Raw genomic sequence first — 18,321 nt, 5'->3', positions numbered from 1 at the left:
AACCACCACATTCTTCTCCACTTGCTTGGCACCAGTGGTAGTTACCGAAGACACACTGCCCGCTCTGTGCCACCTGCATCCCTTCATGCTTGCGATATTGATGTCATTTTTCAGCAGTAACTGTCCATATCTTGGAGCCAGAACCATGTGACAGTGCTTTGAGAAGCCTTATAGTGAACTCACGTTGTTGGGTCGGCTACCAAACTCTCCTGATTCCTGTGGAACCCATCTGGGTAGCTATTGGGCACCGTCACCAAGTATGCAAACCGGCAGCCCATTATTTACGAGAATTACTTGACCTGTGTGTTGACAGCTAATGCTACATACCTCCACAAACCTACCAACAAACTGTCGGATCCTTGATATTTAGAATCAGTGACGTATTTCATTCTAAAAATGGACAAAGAAGCTATTAAACAGGTGGTCATAATGTTTTGGCTAATCAGTGCATACCATTCCTCCAGTGTTTCAGAATGAGGGCACTTAGTGACTTCCAACAAACTTTGCACATAATGTAACCTATTCGAAACTTTTTCTCACAGTCACACCCCATAAAATAATGAAAGCTAGATTTTCTTTGTTCGTGCAGTAGCATTTAAACATGAGGCATGACAGTTTGGTTTATTACTTCTTTACTACTAAGTCTATTTGCAACACATTTTGTAGGCAGTGTCCGCATAGAACACTGAGGGTGCATGCAAAATAGTATCGCTATATGCCACACAGTTCAGGAGATACGATGTCGTAAATATCAAGATGCGTGAAAAACTACCTTTCCTTAAAACGGAGCACAAATTATGAAGACTGTACTCCTCCATACTAATAAAATCCACATAAGTGCAAATAGAACTCGTGTACTTAGGGTTTGGTACAAACTTAATTATGTATACTGAGAGTTGAGAACCTCAAAGGGTTCCGCCTGTTAATGATATCGATATAAGCAAGATATATGTTTACCCATTCCTGAGAAAGGGGAGTCTTTACAGGACAGACAGGCAGTAGGATAACAAATGACAAAAAGTAATTTTTCGCTTGTTACAGTTACAGGTTAACAATTTCCTGATGTTTCTCCTTTAGTTGTACTGGTCCTGTGTAACCTCACTTCTTGCCATATTTCAGGGTTATATGTCAACAGCACATACCCTATACATTTTGATGAATGAGGTTATGAGTATCAAAATATTTGACATAAATGGCCCTGTCTTTTTAACTGCATTGACATAGAAGCTTATATTTATTAGACCACCGGGGACTGTAGACCTTAATGTGTGTCGTAATTTTCAACTTGATACATTCACTCATTCCGGAGAGAAAAGGGTTTTTAACCATCGGGTAGACAGACAGACAGACAGACAGACAGACGGACAACAAAATGATCCTATAAGGATTCCATTTTTACCAATTAAAGTCTAGAACGCTAAAAACCAACACAATTAGGATTTTGCGTATTCACACCCTCGGTACATTTTTGCTCCTCATTAGGCTCATTTTGACAGCTTGTTAGTTACCTAGTTACACTGAAACAAACTAAACAAAGAAGAAGAAGTAATAATAATAATAATAATAATAATAATAATAATAATAATAATAATAATAATAAAAAGCTTTTGATAGTGTACCCCACTCATGGTTACTACAGATATTGGAAATATACAAAGTAGATCCTAAATTAATACAATTCCTAAACATAGTAATGAAAAATTGGAAAACCACACTTAATATGCAAACAGGTTCAAGTAGTATCACATCACAGCCAATACAGATTAAGCGTGGAATATACCAAGGAGACTCATTAAGTCCTTTCTCGTTCTGCCTTGCTCTGAACCCACTATCCAACATGCTAAATAATACAAATTATGGATATACTATTACTGGAACATACCCACACAAAATAACACATTTGCTATACATGGGTGATCTAAAACTACTGGCAGCAACAAATCAACAACTTAACTGATTACTAAAGATAACAGAAGTATTCAGCAATGATATAAATATGGCTTTTGGAACAGACAAATGTAAGAAAAATAGCATAATCAAGGGAAAACACACTAAACAAGAAGATTACATATTGGATAACCACAGCGACTGCATAGAAGCGATGGAAAAAACATGCCTATAAATATCTAGGATACAGACAAAAAATAGGAATAGATAATACAGATATTAAAGAAGAACTAAAAGAAAAATATAGACAAAGACTAACAAAAATACTGAAAACAGAATTGACAGCAAGAAACAAGACAAAAGCTATAAATACTTATGCTATACCAGTATTGACCTACTCATTTGAAGTAGTGAAATGTAGTAACACAGACCTAGAAGCACTCAATACACTTACACGATCACAATGCCACAAATATAGAATACATCACATACATTCAGCAACAGAAAGATTCACATTAAGCAGAAAGGAAGGTGGAAGGGGATTTATAGATATAAAAAACCTACATTATGGACAGGTAGACAATTTAAGAAAATTCTTTCTAGAACGAGCAGAAACTAGCAAAATACACAAAGCAATCACTCATATAAATACATCCGCTACACCATTGCAATTTCATAACCACTTCTACAACCCTTTAGATCACATAACATCAACAGATACAAAGAAAGTAAATTGGAAAAAGAAAACACTACATGGCAAGCACCTGTATCATCTAACACAGCCACACATAGATCAAGACGCATCCAACACATGGCTAAGAAAAGGCAATATATACAGTGAGACGGAAGGATTCATGATTGCAATACAGGATCAAACAATAAACACCAGATATTACAGCAAGCATATTATTATCCACAACAGATAAATGCAGACTTTGCAAACAACAAATAGAAACAGTAGATCACATCACAAGCGGATGTACAATACTAGCAAATACAGAATACCCCAGAAGACATGACAATGTAGCAAAAATAATACATCAACAGCTTGCCTTACAACATAAACTTATAAAACAACACATTCCCACATACAAGTATGCACCACAAAATGTACTGGAGAATGATGAATACAAATTATACTGGAACAGAACCATTATAACAGATAAAACACCACCACATAACAAACCTGACATCATACTCACCAATAAAAAGAAGAAATTAACACAACTAATCGAAATATCCATACCCAACACAACAAATATACAGAAGAAAACAGGAGAAAAAATTGAAAAATACATCCAACTGGCTGAGGAAGTCAAGGACATGTGGCATCAGGATAAAGTTGACATTATACCAATTATACTATCAACTACAGGAGTCATACCACACAATATCCACCAGTACATCAACACAATACAGCTACATCCAAACATATATATACAACTACAAAAATCTGTAATTATTGATACATGTTCAATGACCTGAAAGTTCCTAAATGCAATATAACATATACCGTACAGTTAAAAGGAAGTCACGCTTGATCAAGGTCTGCGTCACTGTCCATTTTTGACCAGACATAACGTCTGAGAATAGAAAGAAATAATAATAATACTCTTTATGCGAAAGACGTTCAGACTACGTGACAAACATTATAGAAAAATTGGCAGACCTATCTCAGTGTCAATATTTTCTATACTGCTGTGGAAGTTTATTATTTGATAATAGCATGCTATTAAACTCTTTTTCAACAAATGTAATGTTTTCATGTTTTTATTTCTGTGAACAGTCTGTTGAAGATCACTTTAGGTAGGTGTAACATGTTTTATGATTTAGGACATTGCTGTGTAGTTCTCTGTGAAAGTGATTCCTTCTTACAGTTTCTTATTGTGAACTTGGGTGTTTACTGATATGTATGTGAAACATAGGTTTCACCAGAGCAATGCATTATGCTGTAACAGGCAATGTGCATTTGCATGCTAAGAACACTGTACTATTTGTTTTTTACTGTAGTCTGTAAGAATTCTTCATCTGTAACAGTATATATTCTGTTGTTTATTGTAAAATGATATTTAATTTAATTTTCAGTTGCTTACAGTTTTTCTTGACAATGAATCAATACTTACTGAAAAAGCTTCCCAAAGTGTCTGGCCACTGACTTACACAGAAATTACACAGGAACAGCCTTGTGTTATGTAGGATCATGCGAATGTCATGACACATATTGAAAAAAATCAATAGATATATCTCATTTGCCCTTGCCAGGAAAGGGCTTAGCACATAGATGACTCACCATGGCTCAATATTCGTTGTCAGTTCGCTTATAAGGCGCCCAGGGGTTTAGGATCAACATTATATTCCCTGTAGAGGATTGTAAAAGAGAGTATTTTGAGATCAGGGGTTTGAAATTAATACTTCTGGTGGCCTGTAGTCTTGAATGAACAATTTATGTGAGGACTGTGTTTGAGAATTGGTTTTATTTCATTGCAAGCAACTACCTGCTGCACAGACATTGGTGACACTACCTTGAAAATCTATACACAGTTATCTTTGATGATTCCATGGTGGAGTTCGCCACATACTACAGTCTGTATATCATTGTAGGAAATTACAAAGACAGCAAGGGTGGATAAATGCAAGGTGTAAGGGACAGGTGGCTTAATAGCTAAGGCATCGATTTACTGACAACAATAATATGCTGATGAATGGAAAGGAAAATTGAGGATCTGTTAGATGATAAGTTTGGCTTTAGGAAATGGAAAAACACCAGAGAGGCAGTTCTGATGTTGCACTTTAATGAAAATAAAGACCACTTGACCACTTTATCGGACTCATCAACCAGCAATAAGCCTTCGACGACATAAAATGTTGTATGATGCTTAGAGCTCTATAGATGAGGATGAGGATGGTAATATACAATATATATAAGAAACAAAAAGGGGACAATAAGAATGGAAGACCAAGAAGTAGTTCTTGACATAGACTGCATTCCTGTCTTACTCCCTTTGTTTCTGCACTGTTGTTCGACCTATACCTCGAAGAAGCAATTAAAGAAATGAAAGAAAGGTTTGGAAGTGTGCTAAAAATTCAGAGTGTAAGGTCACTAGTGATAAGATTTGCTAATGACATTGCACTATCCTCAGTGAAGGTGAAGAAGAATTAGGCCTACAGGACCTGTTGAATGGAATGAAGAGTCTAATAAGGATAGGATACTGACTGAGAGTAAATCAAAGAAAGACGGTAGTAGTGAGGAGTATTAGAAATTAGATTGGTGATATACATAGCAAAATTGTGGACTACATTGTAAGTGAAAGAACTCCAGCCCCAGGTCTACAATATTCCGGAACTAGGGCAAAAACTTGATAGTGGTACCCTGTCCCCCTCGAGCGTTTGAGGTAGGACATAAAAATTTTTTCAAAAACTTGATTTTTCAAAAATATGTTCATTTTGTAGTGCACATCTTTCTGAATAGTTTGATATATAAAACATATATGTTTGAGGAAATCTAACACATGTTTTTTGATCTTAAGTGTGCCAAAGTGCAGTGCCACACCTCTTCACTCAGCATTCTTCTGTCATATGTCACTGTATTTCAATCTGTGGAATTCAAACTCGTATACTCCTTTCCTGCTCCCAGTCAGCTGGTTTGACATTCTGCTCAATTAATGTTGGGTGTGATCATTTGTACCTGGGAGTATAAGAACTTTTCAGAAAATTTGCACTCCTTATTGTCGATTAGCTAATAACTTTCTCTTTTGTGTGACATAATATTAAGTATAAGAAATACAAAACCAGTTAAGACATAAGCTGATAACTTCAGTGGTTTTGGAGTGAGCTGTAGAGGGCAAAAACTGAAAGGGAAGAGAGAGACAAATATATCCAACAAATCAAAGATGTTGGGTACAAGTGCTATCCTGTGAGGGAGGCACAACAGGGGTCATGACAGGCTGCATTATACTAGTCGGAAGAGGGATGGGCAAAAAAAAGACTATTGAAAATGTGGTCATTAGTTGCTAGATGCACTTGTAAATACACATGTATTTAATGGTGCTGGAGGTTGTTGTACCTGTAAAACTGGATGAATGTACCAAAGATGGGTTTCAGAATAGATAACATCCTAATCAGTAGCAGTACATCATAGTGGGTAAAACCTTACATAAAGCTGGAATATTCATGGGGGTAATGGGTCATGTTAAGCCACATATAGCTATTCAGAATCCTTGACATTGGAGTGTTACCGCAGTGGAATTTGAGGTTTTGTGTTAGATTGTGTGCGAGAAGGTTCATCCGTCACCACACACCAGTGAACTTGCACGTAAATTACATACTTCTAACAGTACAGTGTATAGCACACTACTCAAATGCTGCCACTAGGTTCTGGGTACTGCCGGGCTGCCGTCAGCTCTCTCAGTGCTAGCCACAGACGTCGTAGGCTACCCACCAGGTGATGTTGTTACACGCATTGTGCACATAGGCTAACCGTGTGGCAAATCCTGCCCGTGTGCACTCAGCTGGTGCAGAACTGTCACATAGGCTCCTGCCTGACTGCCCGTACATCAGCCTTTTGGCTGCTCCTGCCCGTGTGTGCCTGTCTATGCCGGTTGCTCTGGAACAGCTTGGTGTAGAGATTGCTAACAGTATCGGTTACACCCCTATCGTGAACAGTATGTGCAAGCTCTGGGGCCACGTGTGTTTGAGCCCAAAGTTCATATCTGTCCATGGATTGTATAGTCAGTAATGCCTGGATTGAGACATGCTGCGCCGAGTGTGGGAGGAACTTGATTATCAGCTTGATGTCTGCCGAATCACTAAAGGGGCACATATCGAACATTTGTGAATTCCTAAAAAAACTTTTTGAGATTTTGTATGTGTGTGCAAAGCATTTTGAAAATATCTCAAATAATAAAGTTATTGTAGAGCTGTGAAATCGCTTCAATGATTTGTAATAACCCTGTATAACTTTGACCCTAAAGATTACGGATGCCCTGTACAGGGACCATCTTCCTCCGGCCATTGTTTCAAACTGGCTTCCCTTTTCCCTTTGAAGAGAGAGTTTTAGGATACCGACCATGTTGTTTCCACCCTGGGAATAACTATTCTGTTCCCAGTAAGTGCCATTTCTCCCATGAAACTACTCACACTGTTTGGGTAGCATCTCGCAGTAGTCTTCCCTGTAGCATTCAGCTGAATCTGAGAGATGGGGTAATTCCACAACATAGGAAAGGAGATCACCTCAATCCCTTTTTTAAAACCAGAGAAGGATGATTTGCCCAAATAAATAGTAATCTGGCGTTCATGGGCTGTATAGGGAGGAAAATATCAAATGGTGAACCACTGACTTGTCTCTGTTCCCGAATAAAGAAAGCTTGTTAATCACTTCCAGTTGGGTTTAAAAAAAAATATTATTCCATTGATGGTTACCTGACCCTGCTGCAGGTGGCAATTCAACAGGATTTCCTATGCAAGCAGCACACACAGTTTCCTTTTTGTGTCTTGAGATGGCACACAGAATCGCTTGGTCACATTCTCTGGATGAAAGATATTTCTTGCTTTCTCAGTCCAGGTCCTTAGTTCAATTTTTATCAACTAGGTGGTTTAGAAGTATTAACCAGTTTTTGTTTCGACCTTTGATAGAAAGTGAATTGGAGGACTCCTTTTTGCATCACGGACGACACAGGGCCACCAGCTTTGATTTATGTTTGGCTTGTGGAGGGAAGTGATGGACCCTCTTCTCATCAACATTAATAAATTGGCACTCTAAATCAGGTTGAGTCTGTTTAAATTGTCCCAAATGTTACTGAGCGATTTCTTTTTACATTTTCTTTCTGTCAGCTGTCAATTAATGTGGCACCATAAAAACTTTCTCACACTTTATTTTTCATTTAACATGTGCGGCATTTTGGGACGTTGTGGTTTGAGCACAGGGCCACACATATTGTGGGAATCGGTAACATCCTGGAGCCTCTGAGATATAATGTTTTTTCTGTACCTTGTATAAAATTTTTCTTGTGGCATGACACACATCCAACAAACTCACAAACTCTGTCATATAAATAATGGCAATCCTATGGTCTTTGCCACCATCTCATTGTGAATGGCTGTAGCTTTGGCAACTTTTCACTTTGTCCACCTTATGTGATTCCTTCTGTTACCAAGTGCTGACTTATGTTGTGTTGTTTGGGAGTGCAGCAACGGCACATGAGCGACTGGCAGGTGAATAAGCGGCGTTCAAAGGCACTGCGTGAGGGCAAGTTGGTGGAGGAGCGCTGGGCACAAGTGCAAGTGGGCGACGTCATCCGCATGGAGAATGACCAGTTCGTGGCTGCAGACGTGCTGCTGCTCACCACCAGTGAGCCGAACGGGCTCTGCTTCATCGAGACTGCTGAGCTGGATGGGTACTATTACTCACCTTTACTCTTGCATTTACTAAACCACAATAATTGATAATATTACACAAGTTTGCATTAGATCAATTGCCACCCAAAATTTGTCATTTTAAAAAATTTGGTATGTGTAGAAATTACAAAATACATGGAGATTAGATTATAATATTTTAGATGTACTTTTTGTTCCATACATTCATAGTGAGGAGAGCCTCAAGCATGTAGGACAGGTCAAGAAAAAATAAATAATACATATTCACAAAAAATAAATACGTTAATGTCCCTTCCACAGATCAGAAGTAAAGTGGTCCCCATGGGTGCAGAAATGGTAAAAATATATATATATATATATATATATATAAAATAAAAATATAAAAAAAAACTTTTGAAGGTGTTGGTGGAAGAAGCAGATTTTGAGTTGTTATATGTTTATAAATACAAAGAAATGAACATAAATACAGTAAGACAAAACTATCTATCTAGGAGGTACAAAGAACTATCAGCACATGTGAAATTACTTGTTACGAGCAAATGGTGCCTTTGAATATACAACCCGTAAGGTGATTGACTACTCCCCTTTATTTAATTTAATATTTAATAACGTCTCACAAGACATGTAAATGTACAAAACAGTGAAGTGTTTATGATGATTCAAATTTGAAAAATAAGTATTTGAATACATTTCACAGGAAGTGATGTTTTCCTTTCTCCATATTTTGTAGCTATTTATTATTACTGAGACATATTTACCTCTTGGGAATACTCCACCACAGGGGTTACTCTACGTATTTTGATACCCTCCTGCCTCCCAATCTCCAGTCAGTCAGTCAGTCCTGTCTCCCCCCCCCACACACACACACCCAAATAAAAAATAAATAAAAACTGGAGAAAAAGAAGAAGAAAACTGAACTTGTAATTTGTTTTATATTTCACTTTATTTCATTTCATTTGCCTGTGAGCACATAAATACAACCATTTCAGACATATAGTGGCTGCCTTTCCTCAAATTGTCATGTTCTCAGGAATTCCATGAACAATTTATAAATATTTATATTCACTGTTCTCAAGACTATTGACACATTGGAGGTAACCTATTGTTTCATTTCAGCCAGCTCCGTAAATAGCCAGTCTGATTCTTTCTGTTATTAGATCAGGCAAAGTGCATGTCGTTGATGCCGAGAATGTCCCCGTAGATGTGAGTGGTATGAGAGACTGTAAATTCTATTGAGGTTGTGTTGAAAGCAGGTACAATTAAATATCATCATTATGAATTCTCTCTTGTTCCCTTTCCCAGTGGAGTTATGCTTCGTATCACACTTTCCAGTGTATCATTGTGCTTTTGGTACATCAGCTATTTGATATGCCCAATAGAAGCTCCTTTCACCATTACCAATTGATAATAGTGTTTTTTGACGTGTAGAGCGACTCTGTTGTTATTATGGTATGGTCAGCTTGGATTGTCATACTGTATCTTAGAGCTGTTTCTGTGGCTACCAGTTCTCCTTTATAGGGTGGCAGGTGGCAGGCACATTTTTTGAATGGATACTGGAACTTGCTTATTGTTGAAACTGACAGCATCAGTGGGGGTATTGATTCTTGAGTCCAATATCAACTGATGTAACATCTGAATGTAAGGTCACAATTTCTTTATCATCTCATTCACAAGTAAATTTCCTGCTGTGATGAGCACTTTCTACAGTTAAAGTTTTTTTAGGTGCCATATACGGCTATTGTAATGTATTAAAAGCTTAGCAAAGACTAACTCTCCCTCCCCCCCCCCCATCCCCTCTCAAAGAATTGCTGCTAACTTCATAACATTAATGAGAGTATTCCAACCAACATAGTAAGCTTTTTGTAAATATGCAAATGCCGTAAATGTAGGCTCGTGTTTCGAGGTATGATATAATTATCACCACACCATTAGGTTAGAATAAGTACGTTACTAAGCACTACTGGCTACTTATGAGCTTTGACTAATTTTCAAGCACACAGATTGACATGGATGTCATTCTCATAAGTGTACTGTTGTAAGAAATGTTGTCAGTGGGCACACAACCTAAGAAAAGTAATCCAGTAACCACTGAGAGACACACGGTTTGCAGGCCAGTCTCTGCCCATGGGAGGATGTGATGAAAAATAATGCCTCCAAATTTTTTTAAATTAAGCAACCATTATAACGTTCTACATCTTCATCCTTCATGTCTATGTCTTTATCCTTGACATCAACATATTTCTACCGCTCTGCCTCTAGAGGGCTCCAAATTGTAGGATGTAACATGGTAATGTGTAATTTTACCATGTCGATGAGTGAGAAAGAGCATGCTGCAATCGACTCGAGTTCAAAGAATTCGTCCACATGTGGAGCTCCCTCTACTTCAGCATGACAATGCCAGACCACACACAGGGCTGTGACATATTCAGCAATGTGACACATTCGGTTCAATGTCATCGATCATCCTCCATACAGCCCTAACTTCGCACCATCCTATTTTGATCTGTTTCCCAAACTTAAAGAACACCTTCGAGGAGTTCACATTGATAGTGATGAAGTGTTGCAAACAGAAGTGAGGTTGTGGCTGTGTCAACAAAAGTCAGACATTGTCCGGTGATGATATCGACAAACTGGTCTCTCATTGGGAGAAATGTGTTTGGTGATAGGGTGATTATGTTGAAAAGTAAACGTGTAGACTTGAAGAATAAAGATGCAGAATGTTAATAAGGTTTGTTTTATTCAAACAGCTTTAAGAAGTTTCACATAAGAAATTCAGAGGCATTATTTTTCAGCACACCCTCCTAGGTATCAGAATGTAAAGTCTTTTGGGCTTGGGTGTTCCAGTAACGATATTAGTAGGAGTACGGGTTTGTCTATTGATATGATACATACGCTCAAAAACTGTCCCTTATGTCAGGTGCTGAATCTGTTAAAATTTGTTGCCACAGTCTCTGAAGAACAAGAGAATGAATGTTTAATGAGTTGGCTTCCTCTGTATGTGAGTAATCTGTCTTTCTCTCTTTCTTTCTCTCTTTCTTTCTTTCTTTCCTTTTTTTACCATTCTAGTTTCATGTTAATCCAAATGCACCAGATGAAATTCCTATTGTCACATAGAAGAAGGTGCAATTAGATGAATGACGGACACTAACTTCACTTAATGAAGGTTTATTCAGCGTTTGCACTTACGAGAGTGCGGAGCGAACTGCCTCCGGCCAGAACACATACAGTATATATACAGCTACTGACATTTCCAGTAGAATGATTCTTGACATTTGTGGATACTTCTAGAATGTACTTGAACCGAATATAGAAATTAAAATTGTACAGTCCATGTGAGTTTTGAACTCATGACATTCCAGGTGCTACTCGGCTTCTTCTGCGACATTGCTCCTTCCTTAAGAGAACAGCATCTCGATGTTACATCCTTCTAGTCCGGGAATGCGTCATCGGTCCTGCATACTCCGACTCCCGATGACTGATTCTTGCCCTGGTGGTGATCTTCCTAGAACTTCTTTTCCCACTACACTCTTTGTCACCTTTCCACTTGTTGCCTGTCACTGGAGCTTCGAATTTACCCTGGGTTGCAGGATCCTTATAGGGCTTCATTCGAAGGACGTTGGCCGTATCTCTGATTTTTCGTCGTCTTGTGTTCGGGTCGAAATCTTCAACTTCATAAGTAACATCAGACAACTGTCTTACAACCTTATAATGTCCAAAGTAGCGCCTCAGGAGCTTTTCAGAGAGCCCTCCCCATTTTTTTTTTTGTAAAAGAGGTGAAGCGCACTCAGCAGTCATATTCAGTAGAAAAGCTGTAGTAAAGAATAAAGTGAATGTAACAACTTTTTTTCGTTTGTGTCTTTGGTGCATTAATTGAATTATATTTTCAGGGAGACAAATTTAAAATGCAGGCAGTGTTTGCCAGAAACAGCAGAAATGGGTCAGGATGATGCATTGATTGGAGCCTTTGATGGGGAAATTGTTTGTGAAACACCGAATAATTTGCTTAACAAATTTGAAGGAACACTTTCATGGAAAGGCAAAAGGTATTGTATGTAGCATCCAAATATCAACAACAAAAATAAAATAAATTAAATGTGCATTAGTGTGTGCGTGTGTTGTAGGAAAGTTTTTTTTAAATTTATAGGTGAGTAGTCTCATTTAATCTAAAGCTAATTTATGTTGTGTATGTTTCAGGTATCCTCTTGATAATGACAAAGTTGTCTTGAGAGGATGTGTTCTCAGGAATACACAGTGGTGCTATGGAGTTGTTATATTTGCTGGTAAAGACACAAAGTTGATGATGAATTCTGGAAAAACCAAATTCAAACGCACAAGCATTGATAGGTTATTGAATTTCATTATTATTGGGGTAAGTAAAACTTTTTTAATTTGTAGAACTTTCAGGAAGTTGATTAATTGAATTATGGCAGGATGCTACTTGTTTCTCACTACTGTTGCATTGTACTGGTCAGAATACATAAACAATCCAATATAGTCTGTTGCTTTATTGAAATATAAAGTGCTTCATTATAAAACATGTTTTTCTGGTTTTTGATACATGTGTTTTGTTTGATTCTGGAATTTGGACACAACACTGTACACTTTGAATGAATACATAACAGGTAATCACTTTAGAAGGGTACCAAAACAGTAGGTATGAATATTCTTTTTTTCTGTGTTATTAGGGAAAGGAAATTTTACAAAGCATTGAAGTCATAAACTAATAAGTATTTAAATTGTTCTCTGCTTGTTCCTATGCATGCATAGTCTCCTTCGACCTTTAACATCTATTTTCATATAGTGATAATCTTTTGGATCAGCATTGTATGTGAATCTAATATGAATCATCTAGTGTAAGTATCTTCCAATGCAAATTATTTCAGTTAGATGCTGTTGCTTATTTAATTCTACATCGTCACTGTAACTATGAATAATACACTATGTGGTCCAAAGTATCTGGACACCTGGCTGAAAATGAAAATGACTTAAAAGTTTGTGGTGCCTTCCATCGGTAATGCTGGAATTTATGGTTTTGGCTCACCCTTAGCCTTGATGACAGCTTCCACTCTCGCAGGTATGCGTTCAATCAGGTGCTGGAAGGTTTCTTGTGGAAAGGGAGCCCATTCTTCATGGAGTGCTGCACTGAGGAGAGGTATTGATGACGGTCAGTGAGGCCTGGCATGAAGTAGGCATTCCAAAACATCCCAAAGGTGTTCTATAGGATTCAGGTCAGTACTCCGTGTAGGGCAGTCCGTTACAGGGATGTTGTTGTCGTGTAACCACTCCGCCACAGGCTGTGCATTATGAACAGGTGCTCAATCGTGTTAAAAGATGCAATCGCCATCCCCAAATTGCTCTTCAACAATGGGAAGCAAGAAGATGCTTAAAACGTTACTGTAGGCCTGTGATGTGATAGTGCCATGCAAAACAACAAGGGGTGCAAGCCCCCTCCATGAAAAACACGACCATACCATAACACCACTGCCTCTGAATTTTAGTGTTGGCACTACACATGCTGGCAGATGACGTTCACCTGGCATTTGCCATATTCACACTCTGCCATCGGATCGCCACATTGTGTACCATGACTCTTCACTCCACACAACGTTTTTCCACTGTTAAATTGTCCCATGTTTATGCTCCTTATGCCAGAAGAGGTGCCAATGAGCAGTCTCTCGACCATGAAATCCAAGTTTTTTCACCTCCCACCTATCTGTCATAGTACTTGCAGTGGATGCTGATGCAGTTTGAAATTCCTGTATGATGGTCTGGATGGATGTCTGCCTGTTAAACATTACAACACTCTTCAACTTTCGGTGATCTCTGTCAGTCAACAAACAAGGTTGGCCTGTACGCTTTTGTGCTGTACGTGTCCCTTCACGTTTCCACGTCACTATCACATCTGAAACAGTGGACCTAGGAATGTTTAGGAGTGTGGAAATCTCTTACAGATGTATGATACAAATTACACCCAATCTCCTGATCACGTTCGAAGTCCTTGAATTCCGTGAAGCGCCCCCTTCTGCTCTCTCGTGATGTCTAATGACTATTGAGGTCGCTGATATGGAGTACCTGGCAGTAGGTGGCAGCAAAATGCACCTAATATGAAAAATGTATGTTTCTGCGGGTGTCCGGGCACTTTTGATCACATAGTGTAACAAAAAGGCTGACAGTTAAATGTCATCTTGCACTGTTGGACTACAGTGGAAGTATTAGCTGCTTTACTGAATAGCGTCCATAAAATTTCTGAAGAAAATATCATAGTCATGGAAACACAGGTATCCAGAAACCATGATTTTCAGTTGTTTCACAGAAGTTAAAATATTAATGGAAGAATCAACTTCAGGAGAGGATATAGCTTTGCATCACTAAAATAATAAATTTTATAGTGAAACAAAATCACTCTGCAGTTTGCTCTTTGCGTCCCGTCTGCATTATACTCACACCTCTCATAACTTCTTTGCATCTAGAAAACATATCACAGATATTTTGCTTGTTTGATTCCAGCTCAAAACCTATCACTGAGATGAGACTAAAGACTTAGGTAAGAAAAGACAGATTGGTACTCACCATAAGACATGCCAAGTTGCAGAAAGTCTCAATTAAAAGACCAACATTGTGCATGTCACAAATAGAAATGTATTTTTTTGGAAAGTAGCAATCTCTCTTTTTATACAGTGTTGACATTCCTATTTGCAGTTTCCATTGTTTTATACAGACATACTTCATTACAGAGAAACATGCTAACATCTGCTGTAATATTAATATTTGTGAAATCTCACTTAATGTTTTGTATGTTGCAGATTGTATTTTTTCTACTGTCCATGTGCCTCTTTTGTATGATTGCTTGTGGCATTTGGGAGACAATGGTAGGTCGTTATTTCCAAGTATACCTGCCGTGGGACCAACTGGTTCCTTCTGAGCCTCTAGAGGGTGCTACCGTTATTGCACTACTGGTGTTTTTCTCGTATGCCATTGTGCTCAACACCGTCGTGCCTATTTCTTTGTATGTCAGGTATGTTTGTAATAATTCTGGTAATATGTATGTTCAGTGGAGAGAACACTGTAATGAATTTAATATATTTTTAGAGTAATATGAATAATATTGATATTCTACTAGTGTAAATTTATAGTATAAAACCATAATTTTGGTCTGATCTAGTACAATAATGCATCTCCAGTTCTAGAAAACAATTCTACCTCTTCTTCTCCCCCCCACCCTCAATTGCCCCATCACCTTTTCCTTCCCTCAACATTTTCTTCTCCCCCATTTTCTCCCTCTTCACCCCCCCTCTCTCTCTCCATCCACCCTTTTCCTCTCTCTCTCTCTCTCTCTCTCTCTCTCCACCCTTTTCCTCTCTCTCTCTCTCTCTCTCTCTCTCTCTCTCTCTCTCTCTCTCTCTCTCTCTCTCCACCCTTTTCCTCTCTCTCTTGCTCCCCCCTCTCGCTCCCCTCTCTCGCTCCCCCCTCTCTCTCGCTCCCCCTCTCTCCCCCCTCCCTCTCCCCCCTCTCTCTCCACCCTCTCTCTCGCTCCCCCCTCTCTCTCGCTCCCCCCTCTCTCTCGCTCCCCCCTCTCTCTCGCTCCCCCCTCTCTCTCGCTCCCCCCTCTCTCTCTCGCTCCCCCCTCTCTCTCTCGCTCCCCCCTCTCTCTCTCGCTCCCCCCCCTCTCTCTCGCTCCCCCCCCTCTCTCTCTCGCTCCCCCCCTCTCTCTCTCGCTCCCCCCTCTCTCTCGCTCCCCCCTCTCTCTCTCGCTCCCCCCTCTCGCTCCCCCCCACTCTCTCTCGCTCCCCCCCACTCTCTCTCGCTCCCCCCCACTCTCTCTCGCTCCCCCCCTCTCTCTCGCTCTCCCCCTCTCTCTGGCCCCCCCCTCTCTCTCTCTCGCTTTTCTCACTCTCCATGATTCTTCTCCTTGGCCGTCCATCTTCTTACTTTCGCTCTCCCAGATTGCATCCCTTCCCTTTCCTCCTCCCTCTCCTCTTTCCTCCTGCCCCCAAGGGCACAGCATTCATATGCTGGGTACAGTCGTGGCGACCCCAGGTTTCCTGAGCTGGGGACTGGTATGTGCTACCAGTGCCCTCACCATAAGTTCTGGGCATGGTTCAGCGATCACTGTGCTGCACAGCAGTGGAATGTCGTGTGTCTGAGGAAATGGGAAACTAGGCTTGACCACACAAATCGCGAGGATGGAATGTCTATATTAAAAGAAAAACTCAACCCCAAGATGTGCTGCATGCTGATGAGATGCATGGCTGTTGAGGGGGACCAGTTGTTAGCGGGCAACCTCTGGGGAACCTGCTGCATCTCGGTTGTATAAGCCTTACTCAGGCATGCGGGGCTCCTTCTGAGTGGATCCTTACTTCCCTAGCTGATCGTGGGACCGAAATGGATCCTCCGAAATCCTCTTTTTCCTCCTCCCAGCGGAAAGGGTGGGCCACTGGAAGGTTCTAACACCCAAAATCTATCAAGAGGGCTTGCGTAGTCAGTCCCCTGACTCCGTCACTTCTTTGACAAGTCCAGTCTTTAATAACAGAATGCATTCTGGTCCTCAGAATGTGTTTCTCATAGTGAAATGGAAGGAGAGTAGTTTCGAGAAGGTGTTGCTCTTCTATATACAAAAGGGTTTGGAGGGAATCTGTGGCTCCTTAAAATTGGTGAGGTGCTTGCGCAGTGGGACCTTGATAGTGGAAACTTCAAATTCCCAGCAGGCAGCTAACCTCCAAACTGCTAAATGCCTTGGGTAATATGCCGTAGACACTGAACTGCACCGCACCTCAAATTATAGCAAAGGTGTTGACATACCGGGATCTAGTCAACATTCCCAAGGAGGAACTGCAACGTGAGTGGGCTGCGGAAGGTATAGTTGATGTGAAACATATCGTGAAAAGGGTTGATGATAATCTAATCAAATCTGACTCCTTTATTCTGATCTTCAGTAGCACAAAACTTTTTGAGCGTGTTAAAGCTGGCTTCCTTCACCTTAGTGTGAAGCCTTATTTCCTGACCCCAATGCGCTGTTGTAATTGCCAGCGTTTTGGGCATACCACCTTATGGTATAAAGACGAAGTGACTTGGGGCAACAGTGGTAAGGCCGCTCATTAAGGAGTTGGTTGCTCATCTCCAGCCAAATGTTTCAATTGCTCTGGAAACCACCCTGTTTGGAGTAGGGACTGCCAAATCTTTTTAGAGGAATGCAGTGTGCAGGAAATGAAAACCACCAAGTGTGTCCCCCCACGGTGAGGCCAAAAAGAGGTGTAAGTCGATGCAGCCTCCCACATTTGCTACGTCTTTTGTGTCAATGGTTCAGAGGCCTACTCCAAAAGTGGTTGCCTCTACACAGACGGAGGTGGCGAGTGTTGGCACTAACACCTGCAGATGTCAGTGCACTTGCAAGGCAGCAAGTGTTTAAGAGCCCGTAGCCCCTACTCAAACAGCAGACAAAGGTACAGTTGCCCACTTGGGCCAGCCCCTGGTGCCTCCGACACCTGACACTGTTCAGAAGCCCCATATGGCCATTACCACTCCCACGTTGGCAACCACCATAGCCCACCAAACTGCAAAAGCTCCTATAAAGCAGCAACAGCAGGTCAAATCATGTGATAAACTGTCTGACCATGTCAATGTCATTTTATGTGATGCTTCATCTGACTCTTCCCCAGAGCTGGATGAGTATGATGGATGTGTGGGGCAATCATCTCACCTCACGACTGCCCCTCCACCTGCTACAGTCTCCCCACCCTGTCAAAAAGATAGGATGAAGGTGCTACCCCTGTCATAGATGGCTCCCGTACTTCAGTATAACTTGCAGGGGTTCACGACATGTGGTGGAACTTTGTCTCCTCTCTCAGGGTAGACCACTGTGTCTGTGTCTCCAGGAGATTTATTTCCATCAATCGTACTCCCCTGAGCTACGAGGCTATACACTCCACAAAAAGGGTGACCTGCATGGAGAGGGAGCTAGAGAAGGCATAGGTATTTTCGCCAGGATGGATAACCACTCCTCGCCTCTCTCACTTATGACGACTTTAATAAGCTGTTGATGTGTCTGTGCACATGTATTATCCA

At 40.3% G+C, this 18,321-nt stretch overlaps 1 protein-coding gene across 2 annotated transcripts in view; it reads left to right on the top strand.

Annotated features, from left to right (window-relative positions):
- Window positions 1–18,321, top strand: part of LOC126094491 (phospholipid-transporting ATPase ID) — a 530,930-nt gene that overhangs the window by 347,837 nt on the left and 164,772 nt on the right. For both annotated transcript variants that reach the window (XM_049908899.1, XM_049908898.1), the window contains exons 4-7: window positions 8,074–8,279; window positions 12,147–12,302; window positions 12,454–12,628; window positions 15,063–15,274. In XM_049908899.1, coding sequence (XP_049764856.1) covers window positions 8,074–8,279; window positions 12,147–12,302; window positions 12,454–12,628; window positions 15,063–15,274 — 749 coding nt within the window. The remainder of the gene's footprint in view (window positions 1–8,073; window positions 8,280–12,146; window positions 12,303–12,453; window positions 12,629–15,062; window positions 15,275–18,321) is intronic.

This window comes from Schistocerca cancellata, chromosome 8, assembly GCF_023864275.1.
Source record: "Schistocerca cancellata isolate TAMUIC-IGC-003103 chromosome 8, iqSchCanc2.1, whole genome shotgun sequence".
NCBI lineage: Eukaryota > Metazoa > Arthropoda > Insecta > Orthoptera > Acrididae > Schistocerca > Schistocerca cancellata.
Note: the sequence above shows the minus strand (reverse complement) of the source record. Positions and strands in the feature narration are given on the sequence as shown.